The 21,978-nt window shown below is 45.8% G+C and overlaps 1 protein-coding gene across 1 annotated transcript in view; it reads right to left on the reverse strand.

The window, feature by feature from the left end:
* Positions 1-21,978, reverse strand: part of LOC130130505 (dihydropyridine-sensitive L-type skeletal muscle calcium channel subunit alpha-1-like) — a 357,791-nt gene that overhangs the window by 168,766 nt on the left and 167,047 nt on the right. Inside the window, exons 7-13 of the mRNA XM_056300217.1 lie at positions 13,210-13,313; positions 12,956-13,101; positions 12,646-12,727; positions 12,273-12,433; positions 10,872-11,097; positions 10,370-10,577; positions 10,104-10,224 (exon numbers count right to left, since the gene is read on the reverse strand). Of these exons, the coding sequence (XP_056156192.1) occupies positions 10,104-10,224; positions 10,370-10,577; positions 10,872-11,097; positions 12,273-12,433; positions 12,646-12,727; positions 12,956-13,101; positions 13,210-13,313 (1,048 nt within the window). The remainder of the gene's footprint in view (positions 1-10,103; positions 10,225-10,369; positions 10,578-10,871; positions 11,098-12,272; positions 12,434-12,645; positions 12,728-12,955; positions 13,102-13,209; positions 13,314-21,978) is intronic.

Below are 21,978 nucleotides of genomic sequence, written 5' to 3' on the forward strand. Positions count from 1 at the left end.
AATACAGTGACTGCAGGTACCCCATCCTTATGACAATACAGTGACTGCAGGTACCCCACCCTTATAAACAATACAGTGACTGCAGGTGTCTCCACCCTTATAAACACTACAGTGACTGCAGGTGTCTCCACCCTTATAAACAATACAGTGACTGCAGGTACCCCACCCTTATAAACAACACAGTGACTGCCGGTACCCCATCCTTATAAACAATACAGTGACTGCAGGCACCCCACCCTTATAAACAATACAGTGACTGCAGGTTCCCCACCCTTATAAACAATACAGTGACTACAGCTGTCCCACCCTTATAAACAATACAGTGACTGCCGGTACCCCATCCTTATAAACAATACAGTGACTGCAGGTACCCCACCCTTATAACAATAGTGACTGCAGGTACCCCACCCTTATAAACAATACAGTGACTGCAGGTACCCCACCCTTATAAACAACACAGTGACTGCAGGTACCCCCACCCTTATAAACAATACAGTGACTGCAGGTACCCCACCCTTATAACAATACAGTGACTGCAGGTACCCCACCTATATGACAATACAGTGACTGCAGGTACCCCACCCTTATAACAACACAGTGACTGCAGGTACCCCACCCTTATAACAATACAGTGACTGCAGGTACCCCATCCTTATGACAATACAGTGACTGCAGGTACCCCACCCTTATAAACAATACAGTGACTGCAGGTGTCTCCACCCTTATAAACACTACAGTGACTGCAGGTGTCTCCACCCTTATAAACAATACAGTGACTGCAGGTACCCCACCCGTATAAACAACACAGTGACTGCCGGTACCCCATCCTTATAAACAATACAGTGACTGCAGGTACCCCACCCTTATAACAATAGTGACTGCAGGTACCCCACCCTTATAAACATTACAGTGACTGCAGGTACCCCACCCTTATAAACAACACAGTGACTGCAGGTACCCCCACCCTTATAAACAATACAGTGACTGCAGGTACCCCACCCTTATAAACAATACAATGACTGCAGGTACCCCACCCTTATGAACACTACAGTGACTGCAGGTTTCTCCACCCTTATAAACAACACAGTGACTGCAGGTGTCCCACTCTTATAAACAATACAGTGACTGCAGGTACCCCACCCTTATAAACAATATAGTGACTGCAGGTTCCCCACCCTTATAAACAATACAGTGACTACAGCTGTCCCACCCTTATAAACAATACAGTGACTGCCGGTACCCCATCCTTATAAACAATACAGTGACTGCAGGTACCCCACCCTTATAACAATAGTGACTGCAGGTACCCCACCCTTATAACAATACAGTGACTGCAGGTAACCCACCCTTATAACAATAGTGACTGCAGGTACCCCACCCTTATAAACAATACAGTGACTTCAGGTACCCCACCCTTATAACAATACAGTGACTGCAGGTACCCCACCTATATGACAATACAGTGACTGCAGGTACCCCACCCTTATAACAATACAGTGACTGCAGGTACCCCACCCTTATAACAATACAGTGACTGCAGGTACCCCATCCTTATGACAATACAGTGACTGCAGGTACCCCACCCTTATAAACAATACAGTGACTGCAGGTGTCTCCACCCTTATAAACACTACAGTGACTGCAGGTGTCTCCACCCTTATAAACAATACAGTGACTGCAGGTACCCCACCCTTATAAACAACACAGTGACTGCCGGTACCCCATCCTTATAAACAATACAGTGACTGCAGGCACCCCACCCTTATAAACAATACAGTGACAGCAGGTTCCCCACCCTTATAAACAATACAGTGACTACAGCTGTCCCACCCTTATAAACAATACAGTGACTGCAGGTACCCCACCCTTATAACAATAGTGACTGCAGGTACCCCACCCTTATAACAATACAGTGACTGCAGGTACCCCACCCTTATAACAATAGTGACTGCAGGTACCCCACCCTTATAACAATACAGTGACTGCAGGTAACCCACCCTTATAAACAATACAGTGACTGCAGGTACCCCACCCTTATAACAATAGTGACTGCAGGTACCCCACCCTTATAACAATACAGTGACTGCAGGTAACCCACCCTTATAACAATAGTGACTGCAGGTACCCCACCCTTATAAACAATACAGTGACTTCAGGTACCCCACCCTTATAACAATACAGTGACTGCAGGTACCCCACCTATATGACAATACAGTGACTGCAGGTACCCCACCCTTATAAACACTACAGTGACTGCAGGTGTCTCCACCCTTATAAACAATACAGTGACTGCAGGTACCCCACCCTTATAAACAACACAGTGACTGCCGGTACCCCATCCTTATAAACAATACAGTGACTGCAGGCACCCCACCCTTATAAACAATACAGTGACTACAGCTGTCCCACCCTTATAAACAATACAGTGACTGCAGGTGTCACTCCCACCCTTATAAACAATACAGTGACTGCAGGTACCCCACCCTTATAAACGATACAGTGACTGCAGGTGTCTCCACCCTTATAAATAATACAGTGACTGCAGGTGTCTCCACCCTTATAAACAATACAGTGACTGCAGGTACCCCACCCTTATAAACAATACAGTGACTGCAGGTGTCTCCACCCTTATAATAATAGTGACTGCAGGTACCCCACCCTTATAACAATACATTGACTGCAGGTACCCCACCCTTATAACAATAGTGACTGCAGGTACCCCACCCTTATAACAATAGTGACTGCAGGTACCCCACCCTTATAACAATACAGTGACTGCAGGGACCCCACCCTTATAACAATACAGTGACTGCAGGTACCCCACCCTTATAACAATACAGTGACTGCAGGTACCCCACCCTTATAAACACTACAGTGACTGCAGGTACCCCACCCTTATAAAAATACAGTGACTGCAGGTACCCCACCCTTATAACAATAGTGACTGCAGGTACCCCACCCTTATAACAATACAGTGACTGCAGGTAACCCACCCTTATAACAATAGTGACTGCAGGTACCCCACCCTTATAAACAATACAGTGACTGCAGGTACCCCACCCTTATAACAATACAGTGACTGCAGGTACCCCACCTATATGACAATACAGTGACTGCAGGTACCCCACCCTTATAACAATACAGTGACTGCAGGTACCCCACCCTTATAACAATACAGTGACTGCAGGTACCCCATCCTTATGACAATACAGTGACTGCAGGTACCCCACCCTTATAAACAATACAGTGACTGCAGGTGTCTCCACCCTTATAAACACTACAGTGACTGCAGGTGTCTCCACCCTTACAAACAATACAGTGACTGCAGGTACCCCACCCTTATAAACAATACAGTGACTGCAGGTACCCCACCCTTATAAACACTACAGTGACTGCAGGTGTCTCCACCCTTATAAACAATACAGTGACTGCAGGTACCCCACCCTTATAAACAACACAGTGACTGCAGGTACCCCCACCCTTATAAACAATACAGTGACTGCAGGTACCCCACCCTTATAAACAATACAATGACTGCAGGTACCCCACCCTTATGAACACTACAGTGACTGCAGGTTTATCCACCCTTATAAACAACACAGGGACCGCAGGTGTCCCACCCTTATAAACAATACAGTGACTGCAGGTACCCCACCCTTATAAACAATACAGAGACTGCAGGTTCCCCACCCTTATAAACAATACAGTGACTACAGCTGTCCCACCCTTATAAACAATACAGTGACTGCCGGTACCCCATCTTTATAAACAATACAGTGACTGCAGGCACCCCACCCTTAAATACAGTGACTACAGCTGTCCCACCCTTATAAACAATACAGTGACTGCAGGTACCCCACCCTTATAAACAATACAGTGACTGCAGGTGTCTCCACCCTTATAAACAATACAGTGACTGCAGGTGTCTCCACCCTTATAAACAATACAGTGACTGCAGGTACCCTACCCTTATAAACACTACAGTGACTGCAGGTACCCCACCCTTATAAAAATACAGTGACTGCAGGTACCCCACCCTTATAACAATACAGTGACTGCAGGTAACCCACCCTTATAACAATAGTGACTGCAGGTACCCCACCCTTATGAACAATACAGTGACTGCAGGTACCCCACCCTTATAACAATACAGTGACTGCAGGTACCCCACCCTTATAACAATACAGTGACTGCGGGTACCCCACCCTTATGACAATACAGTGACTGCAGGTACCCCACCCTTATAACAATACAGTGACTGCAGGTACCCCACCCTTATAAACAATACAGTGACTGCAGGTACCCCACCCTTATAAACAATACAGTGACTGCAGGTACCCCACCCTTATAAACACTACAGTGATTGCAGGTGTCTCCACCCTTATAAACACTACAGTGACTGCAGGTACCCCACCCTTATAACAATACAGTGACTGCAGGTACCCCACCCTTATAACAATACAGTGACTGCAGGTACCCCACCCTTATGACAATAGTGACTGCAGGTACCCCACCCTTATAAACAATACAGTGACTGCAGGTACCCCACCCTTATAAACAATACAGTGACTGCAGGTGTCCCACTCTTATAAACAATACAGTGACTGCAGGTACCCCACCCTTATAAACAATATAGTGACTGCAGGTTCCCCACCCTTATAAACAATACAGTGACTACAGCTGTCCCACCCTTATAAACAATACAGTGACTGCCGGTACCCCATCCTTATAAACAATACAGTGACTGCAGGTACCCCACCCTTATAACAATAGTGACTGCAGGTACCCCACCCTTATAACAATACAGTGACTGCAGGTAACCCACCCTTATAACAATAGTGACTGCAGGTACCCCACCCTTATAAACAATACAGTGACTTCAGGTACCCCACCCTTATAACAATACAGTGACTGCAGGTACCCCACCTATATGACAATACAGTGACTGCAGGTACCCCACCCTTATAACAATACAGTGACTGCAGGTACCCCACCCTTATAACAATACAGTGACTGCAGGTACCCCATCCTTATGACAATACAGTGACTGCAGGTACCCCACCCTTATAAACAATACAGTGACTGCAGGTGTCTCCACCCTTATAAACACTACAGTGACTGCAGCTGTCTCCACCCTTATAAACAATACAGTGACTGCAGGTACCCCACCCTTATAAACAACACAGTGACTGCCGGTACCCCATCCTTATAAACAATACAGTGACTGCAGGCACCCCACCCTTATAAACAATACAGTGACAGCAGGTTCCCCACCCTTATAAACAATACAGTGACTACAGCTGTCCCACCCTTATAAACAATACAGTGACTGCAGGTACCCCATCCTTATAAACAATACAGTGACTGCAGGTACCCCACCCTTATAACAATAGTGACTGCAGGTACCCCACCCTTATAACAATACAGTGACTGCAGGTAACCCACCCTTATAACAATAGTGACTGCAGGTACCCCACCCTTATAAACAATACAGTGACTTCAGGTACCCCACCCTTATAACAATACACTGACTGCAGGTACCCCACCTATATGACAATACAGTGACTGCAGGTACCCCACCCTTATAAACACTACAGTGACTGCAGGTGTCTCCACCCTTATAAACAATACAGTGACTGCAGGTACCCCACCCTTATAAACAACACAGTGACTGCCGGTACCCCATCCTTATAAACAATACAGTGACTGCAGGCACCCCACCCTTATAAACAATACAGTGACTACAGCTGTCCCACCCTTATAAACAATACAGTGACTGCAGGTGTCACTCCCACCCTTATAAACAATACAGTGACTGCAGGTACCCCACCCTTATAAACGATACAGTGACTGCAGGTGTCTCCACCCTTATAAATAATACAGTGACTGCAGGTGTCTCCACCCTTATAAACAATACAGTGACTGCAGGTACCCCACCCTTATAAACAATACAGTGACTGCAGGTACCCCACCCTTATAACAATAGTGACTGCAGGTACCCCACCCTTATAACAATACATTGACTGCAGGTACCCCACCCTTATAACAATAGTGACTGCAGGTACCCCACCCTCATAACAATAGTGACTGCAGGTACCCCACCCTTATAACAATACAGTGACTGCAGGGACCCCACCCTTATAACAATACAGTGACTGCAGGTACCCCACCCTTATAACAATACAGTGACTGCAGGTACCCCACCCTTATAAACACTACAGTGACTGCAGGTACCCCACCCTTATAAAAATACAGTGACTGCAGGTACCCCACCCTTATAACAATAGTGACTGCAGGTACCCCACCCTTATAACAATACAGTGACTGCAGGTAACCCACCCTTATAACAATAGTGACTGCAGGTACCCCACCCTTATAAACAATACAGTGACTGCAGGTACCCCACCCTTATAACAATACAGTGACTGCAGGTACCCCACCTATATGACAATACAGTGACTGCAGGTACCCCACCCTTATAACAATACAGTGACTGCAGGTACCCCACCCTTATAACAATACAGTGACTGCAGGTACCCCATCCTTATGACAATACAGTGACTGCAGGTACACCACCCTTATAAACAATACAGTGACTGCAGGTGTCTCCACCCTTATAAACACTACAGTGACTGCAGGTGTCTCCACCCTTACAAACAATACAGTGACTGCAGGTACCCCACCCTTATAAACAATACAGTGACTGCAGGTACCCCACCCTTATAAACACTACAGTGACTGCAGGTGTCTCCACCCTTATAAACAATACAGTGACTGCAGGTACCCCACCCTTATAAACAACACAGTGACTGCAGGTACCCCCACCCTTATAAACAATACAGTGACTGCAGGTACCCCACCCTTATAAACAATACAATGACTGCAGGTACCCCACCCTTATGAACACTACAGTGACTGCAGGTTTATCCACCCTTATAAACAACACAGTGACCGCAGGTGTCCCACCCTTATAAACAATACAGTGACTGCAGGTACCCCACCCTTATAAACAATACAGTGACTACAGCTGTCCCACCCTTATAAACAATACAGTGACTGCAGGTACCCCACCCTTATAACAATACAGTGACTGCAGGTACCCCACCTTTATAAACAATACAGTGACTGCAGGTGTCTCCACCCTTATAAACAATACAGTGACTGCAGGTACCCTACCCTTATAAACACTACAGTGACTGCAGGTACCCCACCCTTATAAAAATACAGTGACTGCAGGTACCCCACCCTTATAACAATACAGTGACTGCAGGTAACCCACCCTTATAACAATAGTGACTGCAGGTACCCCACCCTTATGAACAATACAGTGACTGCAGGTACCCCACCCTTATAACAATACAGTGACTGCAGGTACCCCACCCTTATAACAATACAGTGACTGCGGGTACCCCACCCTTATGACAATACAGTGACTGCAGGTACCCCACCCTTATAACAATACAGTGACTGCAGGTACCCCACCCTTATAAACAATACAGTGACTGCAGGTACCCCACCCTTATAAACAATACAGTGACTGCAGGTACCCCACCCTTATAAACACTACAGTGATTGCAGGTGTCTCCACCCTTATAAACACTACAGTGACTGCAGGTACCCCACCCTTATAACAATACAGTGACTGCAGGTACCCCACCCTTATAACAATACAGTGACTGCAGGTACCCCACCCTTATGACAATAGTGACTGCAGGTACCCCACCCTTATAAACAATACAGTGACTGCAGGTACCCCACCCTTATAAACAATACAGTGACTGCAGGTACCCCGCCTTTATAAAAAACACAGTGACTGCCGGTACCCCATCCTTATAAACAATACAGTGACTGCAGGCACCCCACCCTTATAAACAATACAGTGACTACAGCTGTCCCACCCTTATAAACAATACAGTGACTGCAGGTGTTACTCCCACCCTTATAAACAATACAGTGACTGCAGGTACCCCACCCTTGTAAACAATACAGTGACTGCAGGTGTCTCCACCCTTATAAACAATACAGTGACTGCAGGTGTCTCCACCCTTATAAACAATACAGTGACTGCAGGTACCCCACCCTTATAAACAATACAGTGACTGCAGGTACCCCACCCTTAAAACAATAGTGACTGCAGGTACCCCACCCTTATAACAATACATTGACTGCAGGTACCCCACCCTTATAACAATAGTGACTCCAGGTACCCCACCCTTATAACAATAGTGACTGCAGGTACCCCACCCTTATAACAATACAGTGACTGCAGGTAACCCACCCTTATAACAATAGTGACTGCAGGTACCCCACCCTTATGACAATACAGTGACTGCAGGTACCCCACCCTTATAAACAATACAGTGACTGCAGGTGTCTCCATCCTTATAAACACGACAGTGACTGCAGGTGTCTCCACCCTTACAAACAATACAGTGATTGCAGGTGTCCCACCCTTATAAACAATACAGTGACTGCAGGTGTCCCACCCTTATAAACAATACAGTGACTGCAGGTACCCCACCCTTATAACAATACAGTGACTACAGGTACCCCACCCTTATAACAATACAGTGACTGCAGGTACCCCACCCTTATAACAATAGTGACTGCAGGTACCCCACCCTTATAAACAATACAATGACTGCAGGGTACCCCACCCTTATGAACACTACAGTGACTGCAGGTTTCTCCACCCTTATAAACAACACAGTGACTGCAGGTACCCCACCCTTATAAACAATACAGTGACTGCAGGTTCCCCACCCTTATAAACAATACAGTGACTACAGCTGTCCCACCCTTATAAACAATACAGTGACTGCCGGTACCCCATCCTTATAAACAATACAGTGACTGCAGGCACCCCACCCTTAAATACAGTGACTACAGCTGTCCCACCCTTATAAACAATACAGTGACTGCAGGTACCCCACCCTTATAAACAATACAGTGACTGCAGGTGTCTCCACCCTTATAAACAATACAGTGACTGCAGGTGTCTCCAGCCTTATAAACAATACAGTGACTGCAGGTACCCCACCCTTATAAACAATACAGTGACTGCAGGTACCCCCACCCTTATAAACAATACAGTGACTGCAGGTACCCCACCCGTATAAACAATACAGTGACTGCAGGTACCCCACCCTTATAAACACTACAGTGACTGCAGGTGTCTCCACCCTTATAAACAATACAGTGACTGCAGGTACCCCACCCTTATAAACAACACAGTGACTGCAGGTACCCCCACCCTTATAAACAATACAGTGACTGCAGGTACCCCACCCTTATAAACAACACAGTGACTGCAGGTACCCCACCCTTATAAACAATACAGTGGCACAACAAGACAAACCAACGATCAGTTTCATATGCAAATACAGTGTGAGCATTAACTAGAGTTACAGTGGCCATGTGTACTATTCACAGAGGATTGGGGAATAGTTGCAACACAGCATTGTAAGATGGTGACAGATGTACTCTTAGCCCCCCCCCCCCCCCCTTTGGTTCAGGGATGGTCGTTCTCTCTTCACATAGATGGCCTCTTTGACTCGCCATTCAAACCAGCATTCCTCCCTATCAAGGATGTGCACATCCTCATCCTTGGAAGAGTGGCCACTGGCCTGTAGATGGTGTAGACCAGGGGTGGCCAACTCCAGGCTTTGAGGGCCGCAGTGTCTGCAGGTTGATTTAACTAATTCCTTTCCCCGCTTCGTCCAAGAGGTGAGCCTATTAGTTAAATCAGGTGGTGTAGTGCATGGTTGGAACAAATGCCCGCAGACTGCGGCCCTCGAGGCCTGGAGTTGGGCACCCCTGGTGTAGACTATGGAGTCCTGGTCTGTAGATGGTGTAGATTGTGGAGTCCTGGCCCGTAGATGGTGTAGATTGGTGAGTCCTGGCCTGACGTGTTAGCTCTCCTGTGTTGTGCCATCCTCTTGGCCAGTGTCTGTTTGGTTTCCCCAATGTACAAGTCACAGCAACTGATTCAACTTTGATTTTATTACCTGGATTTTTGAACACACACACACACACACACACACACACACACACACCCACACACACACACACACCACACACACACTACTGTTTGGGCAGGATACAGTTTCCACAGACATAGAGGATGATGAAGTAGAGGCTGACCAAGATCCCTGGCATGCTGGGTCCTCCATGAGCCATGATGCCGTCATACATTACTGCATTCCAGTCCTCGCCTGTCAAGATCTGACAGACATGCACACTGCACACTGAGGAACTGTCAGCCCCAACGCTTGCCAAAACATTCTCAGTGTCACAATGCACCTGTTGACTATCGTCCTCACGTCAGAGGGGAAGTACAGTAAATATACGTGATCCGTCAGTACTGTACCTGGAACACACTGATGAGGGCCTGAGGGAAGCTGTCAAAGGTGCTGCGAGGTTTGGGCTGAGAGTTGAAATTGAATTTCCCCCCGAACACCTGCATGCCCAGCAGGGAGAAGATGACGATGAAAAGAAAGAGAAGCAGGAGCAAGCAGGCAATGGACCGCACCGAGTTCAACAGGGAAGCTACCAGGTTGCTGAGAGATGTCCAGTACCTGTCATGAGCAGGACCGAGTGTCAGACAAAAGTCTGTTAAGATGTCAGTCAATCACTTCTCATGTTGTCAAATCACAAATGCTGTTAATGTGTCATGAAGCCTACAACTGACTGGCGAAAATGGATTTGCTTTTCTGAGGTTGCTGTGTCTGTGACCAAATACTTCTTCACTTCCAGCATTGATGCTCACAACAGTCTACACACACACACACACACACACACACACACACACACACACACACACACACACACACACACACACACACACACACACTGCTGATGTTAAACCTCACTTGGTGACTTTGAGGAGTCGCAGCAGTCGTATGCAGCGCAGCACGGAGATGCCCATGACAGACATGATGTCCATGTGGACCAGGACGAGCTCCACCATGCCAGCGGACACCACAAAGCAGTCAAAGCGGTTGAATAAAGACATGAAGTACGAAGGTAGCCCGAGTGCATACATCTTCACAAACATCTCAATGGCGAACATGGTCAGCAGCAGCTTATTAGCGCTCTCTGCAGGACACCAGGGTCACACACAAGGACAAGGAAACATCAGAAGCTTGACAAAATTACAAGGAGTTAGTTAGGAAACGTTAAGTGTCATCTGCGAACTGCTGGCCAACCACTGAAACACCAGCAACCAGCTTAACGATCATAATGTGCAGCATGTCATATGCAATTCAGATCAGGATTCTTAAAACATAATTTAGTTTTACAAGTGTTTTCCTTGAAAACACTCCACACTTTGCACGAAGGGGGTGTATTTGTTTGATAAACGGATAAACTATTCATTTCTCTCACACATGGCAAAACACATAAGCATCTAATGAAACATGAAATATGTTTTAATTAGATACAAAATTAGTCATCCATAATTACATAATACATAATTAGTATTTCAACATTGCAACCACAATCTTTGTGAACAATTTGAGTCCATGTTTAGATCTTTTAACTTCACTGAAACTCACCAGACCGGTAAATCATAGTACGCAATACTTCAGATTGGTAGATCATGAAGTTAACTACATGTCGTGATCTGGCCAGATAACGTGTTTTCAGAGCAAGGGGCCACACAGTCTGACTGGTGGCAACTGTCTGGGGCAATACTTCAGATTGGTGGATCAGAAGTTAACTAAATGTCGTGATCTGGCCAGATAATGTGTTTTCAGAGCAAGGGGCCACACAGTCTGACACGTGGCAAATGTCTGGGGCAATACTTCAGATTGGTGGATCATGAAGTTGGATAACCATGACCTGGATGAACGAGAACATTCACAGGCATCATGAAGTTAGCAATTAGACATAGTTGGTTGAGCTATACATAATCAGTGTGGCCACAGTGATGGTGTTGAGGGAGGGACACTTCTGCTGAAACATCATCATCATCATCATCATCGGCTTTTGTAAGCAAGGACTTTATGAAGGCAAGTTGAAACATCCCTAAACGACCGATAAAAATGATACTACTGGTATTGCTTATTTTTTATATTTCATCAACATCTTTTGCAACTGCATTTGTGTCTGTTTTCACAGTGTTTACACAGTTTCACAGGAAATGCCCTCATGACTTTAACTGTGATTCAGGGCTATACAAATAAACTTGATTTAACTTGATTTAAGCGTTATGCACAAGTCATAAATCTCTTTTATGTAGAATGGGTGGAATGTATTGCAACTGTTCTCACCTTGCCAGTCAGTCAGCTTCTGGGGCTGCTGGTGGTGTTCAGTGGCTATGGCCAGTGTGTTGAGAAAGACCAGCAGGATCACCCACCAGTAGAACGTTTTAGACTTCACATATGAACGACACTTAGACCGAACAAAACGGTTCCACTTGCGTGCCTGTTTACTTCAAACATGGAACAGGGAGAAAAAGAGAGTCGGATGTAAAGGACAGACAGGAAAATTTGCTTAAATTTAGAAAGACAGCAAGAGTCCAGCAGCACTTTGTTTCCTGCAACTAAATATGCATTAGTACTATGAAATGATCTCTGGACGCTTCAGTGAAACGTCCAGACTGTAGAATGGAAGTGGAAACAAGAAAAGAGTAGTAGTACTGACTAGTAGTAGATAATCCACTGCATGGTGTCCATTTTGCTGATGCTCCCTGTCTCTGAACCTCTATCCTCATGGGGGAGCAAGCCTCATGGAAGACATACAAAGACACACACACACACACACACACACACACACACACACACACACACACACACACACACACACACACACACACACACAAACAAACTCAAATGACTGAAGTCTATAACTGGTAGGGAAGATGTTAAAATTCAACTTGCAGTTCACTCAGTTGTGCACTGTAATATCCTACTGTGTTCTCTTGTCATCTAAGCCGGGCCATTGTGTGTCTTACCCTGTCCCTCTTGGTCATTATCTATCACCTCAGCCTGCATGATCCACTCCATGTAGCCCTTCAGGTCCTCATCCAGCTGTTGGGTCTCCCTCAGTTTCTGGAACTCTCCACGGGACTTGGCCTTCTCTCGCTCCTTAGTGAACTCACTGGAGGTGAACACAAGTTGAGGATGAATAGGGACATGATATAGAATAAACAATCAGAAATTGGCAGAAGGGGAAAACAAGGAGATGGAAAATTATGTGTGTTCCTACCCACTGAGCACACCAAGAACGAGGTTGAGTACAAAGAAGGAACCGAACAGGATCAGTGTGGTAAAATAAATCCATGGCCATTCCATTCCTATGGCATCATTCACCTGGGAGACAGACAGTACATTCCTATAGCATCATTCACATGGGAGACTGACAGCACATTCCTACAGCACCATCCACCTGGGAGACAGACAGTACATTCCTATAGCATCATTCACATGGGAGACAGACAGTACATTTCTATAGCATCATTCACATGGGAGACAGACAGTACATTCCTATAGCATCATTCACATGGGAGACAGACAGTACACTCCTATACTGACACACAGCACATTCCTACAGCATCATTCACCTGGGAGACAGACAGCACATTCCTACAGCATCATTCACTTGGGAGACAGACAGTACATTCCTATAGCATCATTCACCTGGGAGAAAGACAGTACATTCCTATAGCATCATTCACCTGGGAGACAGACAGTACACTCCTATACTGACAGACAGCACATTCCTACAGCATAATTCACCTGGGAGACAGACAGTACACTCCTACAGCATTATTCACCTGGGAGACAGACAGTACATTCCTACAGCATCATTCACCTGGGAGACAGACAGTACACTCCCATACTGACAGACAGCACATTCCTACAGCATCATTCACCTGGGAGACAGACAGTACACTCCCATACTGACAGACAGCACACTCCTACAGCATCATTCACCTGGGAGACAGACATTACACTCCTACAGCATCATTCACCTGGGAGACAGACAGTACACTCCTACAGCATTATTCACCAGGAGACAGACAGTAAACTCTACAGCATCATTCACCTGGGAGACGGACAGTACATTGCTACAGCATCATTCACTTGGGAGACAGACAGTACATTCCTATAGCATCATTCACATGGGAGACAGACAGTACATTCCTATAGCATCATTCACATGGGAGACAGACAGTACAATGCTATAGTATCATTCGCCTGGCAGACACACAGTACACTCCTACAGCATCATTCACCTGGGAGACAGACAGTACACTCCTATACTGATAGACAGCACATTCCTACAGTATCATTCACCTGGGAGACAGACAGCACATTCCTACAGCATCATTCACCTGGGAGACAGACAGTACACTCCTACAGCATTATTCACCTGGGAGACAGACAGTACATTCCTATAGCATCAGTCACCTGGGAGACAGACAGTACATTCCTATAGCATCATTCACCTGGGAGACAGACAGTACACTCCTATACTCAAAGACAGCACATTCCTATAGCATAATTCACCTGGGACACACAGTACACTCCTACAGCATTATTCACCTAGGAGACAGACAGTACACTCCTACAGCATTATTCACCTGGGAGACAGACAGTACATTCCTATAGCATCATTCACCTGGGAGACAGACAGTACATTCCTATAGCATCATTCACCTGGGAGACAGACAGTACATTCGTATTCACCTTGGAGACACACAGTACACTCCCACAGCATTATTCACCTAGGAGACAGACAGTACACTCCTACAGCATTATTCACCTGGGAGACAGACAGTACATTCCTATAGCATCATTCACCTGGGAGACAGACAGCACACTCCTACAGCATCATTCACCTGGGAGACAGACAGTACACTCCCACAGCATCATTCACCTTGGAGACAGACAGCACATTCCTACAGCATCATTCACCTGGGAGACCGACAGCACATTCCTACAGCATCATTCACCTGGGAGATAGACAGTACACTCCTACAGCATCATTCACCTTAGAGACAGACAGTACATTCGTATAGCATCATTCACCTGGGAGACAGACAGTACATTCGTATTCACCTTGGAGACAGACAGTACACTCCTATAGCATCATTCACTTGGGAGACAGAGAGTACATTCCTACAGCATCATTCACCTGTGAGACAGAGAGTACATTCCTATAGCATCATTCACCTGGGAGACAGACAGTACACTCCTACAGCATCATTCACCTTGGAGACAGACAATACATTGCTATAGTATCATTCGCCTGGCAGACACACAGTACACTCCTACAGCATCATTCACCTGGGAGACAGACAGTACACTCCGAGACTGACAGGCAGCACATTCCTACAGCATCATTCACCTGGGAGACAGATAGTACACTCCTACAGCATCATTCACCTGGGAGACAGACAGTACTTTCCTATAGCATCATTCAACTGGGAGACAGATAGCACATTCCTACAGCATCATTCACCTGGGAGACAGACAGTACACTCCCATACTGACAGGCAGCACATTCCTACAGCATCATTCACCTGGGAGACAGACAGTACACTCCGAAAGCATCATTCACCTTGGAGACAGACAGCACATTCCTACAGCATCATTCACCTGGGAGACAGACAGCACATTCCTACAGCATCATTCACCTGGGAGATAGACAGTACACTCCTACAGCATCATTCACCTTGGAGACAGACAGTACATTCGTATAGCATCATTCACCTGGGAGACAGACAGTACATTCGTATTCACCTTGGAGACAGACAGTACAGTCCTATAGCATCATTCACCTGGGAGACAGAGAGTACATTGCTATAGCATCATTCACCTGGGGGACAGACAGTACATTCCTATAACATCATTCACCTGGGAGACAGACAGTACATTCCTATAGCATCATTCACATGGGAGACAAACATTACATTGCTATAGTATCATTTGCCTGGCAGACACACAGTAGACTCCTACAGCATCATTCACCTGGGAGACAGACAGTACACTCCTATAGCATCATTCACATGGGAGACAGACAGTACACTCCTATAGCATCATTCACATGGGAGACAGACAGCACATTCCTACAGCATCATTCACCTGGGAGACAGACAGTACACTCCCACACTGACAGGCAGCACATTCCTACAGCATCATTCACCTGGGAGACAGACAGTACACTCCGACAGCATCATTCACCTGGGAGACAGACAGCACATTCCTACAGCATCATTCACCTTGGAGACAGACAGTACATTCGTATAGCATCATTCACCTGGGAGACAGACAGTACATTCGTATTCACCTTGGAGACAGACAGTACAGTCCTATAGCATCATTCACCTGGGAGACAGAGAGTACATTGCTATAGCATCATTCACCTGGCAGACACACAGTAGACTCCTACAGCATCATTCACCTGGGAGACAGACAGTACACTCCTACAGCATTATTCACCTGGGAGACAGACAGTACATTCCTATAGCATCATTCACCTGGGAGACAGAGAGTACATTGCTATAGCATCATTCACCTGGGGGACAGACAGTACATTCCTATAACATCATTCACCTGGGAGACAGACAGTACATTTCTATAGCATCATTCACCTGGGAGACAGACAGTACATTCCTATAGTATCATTCGCCTGGCAGACACACAGTAGACTCCTACAGCATCATTCACCTGGGAGACAGACAGTACACTCCTATACTGATAGACAGCACATTCCTACAGTATCATTCACCTGGGAGACAGACAGTACATTCCTATAGCATCATTTACCTGGGAGACAGACAGTTCACTCCTACAGCATCAATCACCTGGCAGACAGACAGTACATTCCTATAGCATCATTCACCTGGGAGACAGACAGTACACTCCTATACTGACAGACAGCACATTCCTACAGCATCATTCACCTGGGAGACAGAGAGTACATTCCTATTGCATCATTCACCTGGGAGACAGACAGTACACTCCTATACTGACACACAGCACATTCCTACAGCATCATTCACCTGGGAGACAGAGAGTACATTCCTATTGCATCATTCACCTGGGAGACAGACAGTACACTCCTACAGCATCATTCACCTGGGAGACAGACAGCACATTCGTATTGCATCATTCACCTGGGAGACAGACAGTACTTTCCTATAGCATCATTCACCTGGGAGACAGCGAGTACATTCCTATAGCATCATTCACATGGGAGACAGACAGTACATTGCTATAGTATCACTCGCCTGGCAGACACAAAGTACACTCCTACAGCATCATTCACCTGGGAGACAGACAGTACGCTCCTATACTGATAGACAGTACATTCCTACAGTATCATTCACCTGGGAGACATACTGCACATTCCTACAGCATCATTCACCTGGGAGACAGACAGTACACTCCCATACTGACAGACAGCACATTCCTACAGCATCATTCACCTGGGAGACAGACAGTACACTCCTACAGCATCATTCACCTGGGAGACAGACAGTACACTCCTACAGCATTATTCACCAGGAGACAGACAGTAAACTGTACAGCATCATTCACATGGGAGACGGACAGTACATTGCTATAGCATCATTCAATTGGGAGACAGACAGTACATTCCTATAGCATCATTCACATGGGAGACAGACAGTACATTCCTATAGCATCATTCACATGGGAGACAGACAGTACATTGCTATAGTATCATTCGCCTGGCAGACACACAGTACACTCCTACAGCATCATTCACCTGGGAGACAGACAGTACACTCCTATACCGATAGACAGCACATTCCTACAGTATCATTCACCTGGGAGACAGACAGCACATTCCTACAGCATCATTCACCTAGGAGACAGACAGTACATTCCTATAGCATCAGTCACCTGGGAGACAGACAGTACATTCCTATAGCATCATTCTCCTGGGAGACAGACAGTACACTCCTATACTCACAGACAGCACATTCCTATAGCATAATTTACCTGGGACACACAGTACACTCCTACAGCATTATTCACCTAGGAGACAGACAGTACACTCCTACAGCATTATTCACCTGGGAGACAGACAGTACATTCCTATAGCATCATTCACCTGGGAGACAGACAGTACATTCCTATAGCATCATTCACCTGGGAGACAGGCAGTACACTCCTATACTCACAGAAAGCATATTTCTCCAGCATAATTCACCTGGGAGACAGACAATACACTCCTACAGCATTATTCACCTAGGAGACAGACAGTAAACTCCTACAGCATTATTCACCTGGGAGACAGACAGTACACTCCTATAGCATCATTCAAGTGGGAGACAGACAGTACATTCCTATAGCATCATTCACCTGGGAGACAGACAGTACACTCCTATACTGACAGACAGCACATTCCTACAGCATCATTCACCTGGGAGACAGAGAGTACATTCCTATTGCATCATTCACCTGGGAGACAGACAGTACACTCCTATACTGACACACAGCACATTCCTACAGCATCATTCACCTGGGAGACAGAGAGTACATTCCTATTGCATCATTCACCTGGGAGACAGACAGTACACTCCTACAGCATCATTCACCTGGGAGACAGACAGCACATTCGTATTGCATCATTCACCTGGGAGACAGACAGTACTTTCCTATAGCATCATTCACCTGGGAGACAGCGAGTACATTCCTATAGCATCATTCACATGGGAGACAGACAGTACATTGCTATAGTATCACTCGCCTGGCAGACACAAAGTACACTCCTACAGCATCATTCAACTGGGAGACAGACAGTACGCTCCTATACTGATAGACAGTACATTCCTACAGTATCATTCACCTGGGAGACATACTGCACATTCCTACAGCATCATTCACCTGGGAGACAGACAGTACACTCCCATACTGACAGACAGCACATTCCTACAGCATCATTCACCTGGGAGACAGACAGTACACTCCTACAGCATCATTCACCTGGGAGACAGACAGTACACTCCTACAGCATTATTCACCAGGAGACAGACAGTAAACTGTACAGCATCATTCACATGGGAGACGGACAGTACATTGCTATAGCATCATTCAATTGGGAGACAGACAGTACATTCCTATAGCATCATTCACATGGGAGACAGACAGTACATTCCTATAGCATCATTCACATGGGAGACAGACAGTACATTGCTATAGTATCATTCGCCTGGCAGACACACAGTACACTCCTACAGCATCATTCACCTGGGAGACAGACAGTACACTCCTATACCGATAGACAGCACATTCCTACAGTATCATTCACCTGGGAGACAGACAGCACATTCCTACAGCATCATTCACCTAGGAGACAGACAGTACATTCCTATAGCATCAGTCACCTGGGAGACAGACAGTACATTCCTATAGCATCATTCTCCTGGGAGACAGACAGTACACTCCTATACTCACAGACAGCACATTCCTATAGCATAATTTACCTGGGACACACAGTACACTCCTACAGCATTATTCACCTAGGAGACAGACAGTACACTCCTACAGCATTATTCACCTGGGAGACAGACAGTACATTCCTATAGCATCATTCACCTGGGAGACAGACAGTACATTCCTATAGCATCATTCACCTGGGAGACAGGCAGTACACTCCTATACTCACAGAAAGCATATTCCTCCAGCATAATTCACCTGGGAGACAGACAGTACACTCCTACAGCATTATTCACCTAGGAGACAGACAGTAAACTCCTACAGCATTATTCACCTGGGAGACAGACAGTACACTCCTATAGCATCATTCAAGTGGGAGACAGACAGTACATTCCTATAGCATCATTCACCTGGGAGACAGAGAGTACATTCCTATTGCATCATTCACCTGGTAGACAGACAGTACACTCCTACAGCATCATTCACGTGGGAGAGAGACAGCACATTCGTATTGCATCATTCACCTGGGAGACAGACAGTACTTTCCTATAGCATCATTCACCTGGGAGACAGAGAGTAAATTCCTATAGCATCATTCACGTGGCAGACAGACAGTACATTGCTATAGTATCATTCGCCTGGCAGACACACAGTACACTCCTACAGCATCATTCACCTGGGAGACAGACAGTACACTCCTATACTGATAGACAGTACATTCCTACAGTATCATTCACCTGGGAGACAGACAGCACATTCCTACAGCATCATTCACCTGGGAGAAGGACAGTACATTCCTATAGCATCATTCACCTGGGAGACAGACAGTACACTCCTACAGCATCATTCACCTGGGAGACAGACAGCACATTCCTATAGCATCATTCACATGCGAGACAGACCGTACATTCCTACAGCATTATTCACCTGGGAGACAGACAGTACACTCCTACAGCATCATTCATCTGGGAGATAAACAGCAAATGTTTGCGGAGGTAGGGCATGGTTAGAAAGGGGGAGCAGTTAGGAATGAAAAGCAAACCTATTCCTGCGTCTGCTTACAGTGAGACGGGGAACCAGAGTGTGAGCCGGCACAGAGGCCACTCTGGAGCCCTGAGAAGGATGTATTATGACAGACTGGTGACCGTTTTTTGGTGACTGGATTGTTATTACAACAACCTGAGTTTAAGTCACCTGTTTGTTTCACATACCAGAAACTGTCACAGTTTTACACAAAACAGGAAATGTTGGATTTACTTAAAAACATTTTCATGTGGTTCCACGCAAATGTGTTGTGACTTCTAAGTAACGATTCATCAATATTTACTGGAATAATTATGGGTTAGGTACACTTGTATGGGACCACTTCACATAACAGTTTTAAGTTAATCCGACATTTCATTTATTTTTTTTTGAGTGTAAAGTTGTAGTTATTCAATGAACATTTACCAAGAAGATCGTCCTGCCTAGCTGGGGAGAGGTCATGTGTGTTCACTTACCATACCAACATTATGGGGCAACGGCTAGAGTCGGCGCTGCTGTGTCCACCCAGCGATTAGCAAATTATACCGCACTTTCCTTTAGTTTCATCTACACGTTCTCCATTTGAACTTGTATTAAACCATCACTTCCATCAGTCACTCATCACCATCACTTCCATCCATCAGTCAGTAACCACCATCACTTCCATCAGTCAGTAACCACCATCACTTCCGTCAGTCAGTAACCACCATCACTTCCATCAGTCAGTAACCACCATCTCTTCCATCAGTCAGTAACCACCATCACTTCCATCAGTCAGTAACCACCATCACTTCCATCAGTCAGTAACCACCATCTCTTCCATCAGTCAGTAACCACCATCACTTCCATCAGTCAGTCATAACCATCACGTCCATCAGTCAGTAACCACCATCACTTCCATCAGTCAGTCATCACCATCACTTCCATCAGTAAGTAACCACCATCACTTCCATCAGTCAGTAACCACCATCACTTACATCAGTCAGTAACCACCATCACTTCCATCAGTCAGTAACCACCATCGCTTCCATCAGTCAGTCATCACCATCACTTCCATCAGTCAGTAACCACCATCACTTCCATCAGTCAGTAACCACCATCACTTCCATCAGTCAGTCATCACCATCACTTCCATCAGTCAGTCATCACCATCACTTCCATCAGTCAGTAACCACCATCACTTCCATCAGTCAGTCATCACAATCACTTCCATCAGTCAGTCATCACCATCACTTCCATCAGTCAGTAACCACCATCACTTCCATCAGTCAGTAACCACCATCACTTCCATCAGTCAGTCATCACAATCACTTCCATCAGTCAGTAACCACCATCACTTCCGTAAGTCAGTCATCACCTTCACTTCCACCAGTCAGTAATCACCATCACTTTAATCACCATCACGTCCATCAGTAAGTAACCACCATCACTTTAATCACCATCACTTCCATCAGTCAGTAATCACCGTCACTTCCATCAGTCAGCAATCACCATCTCTTCCATCAGTCAGTCATAACCATCACTTCCATCAGTCAGTAAC

The sequence above is a fragment of the Lampris incognitus genome, chromosome 2 (genome assembly GCF_029633865.1).
Source record: "Lampris incognitus isolate fLamInc1 chromosome 2, fLamInc1.hap2, whole genome shotgun sequence".
NCBI lineage: Eukaryota > Metazoa > Chordata > Actinopteri > Lampriformes > Lampridae > Lampris > Lampris incognitus.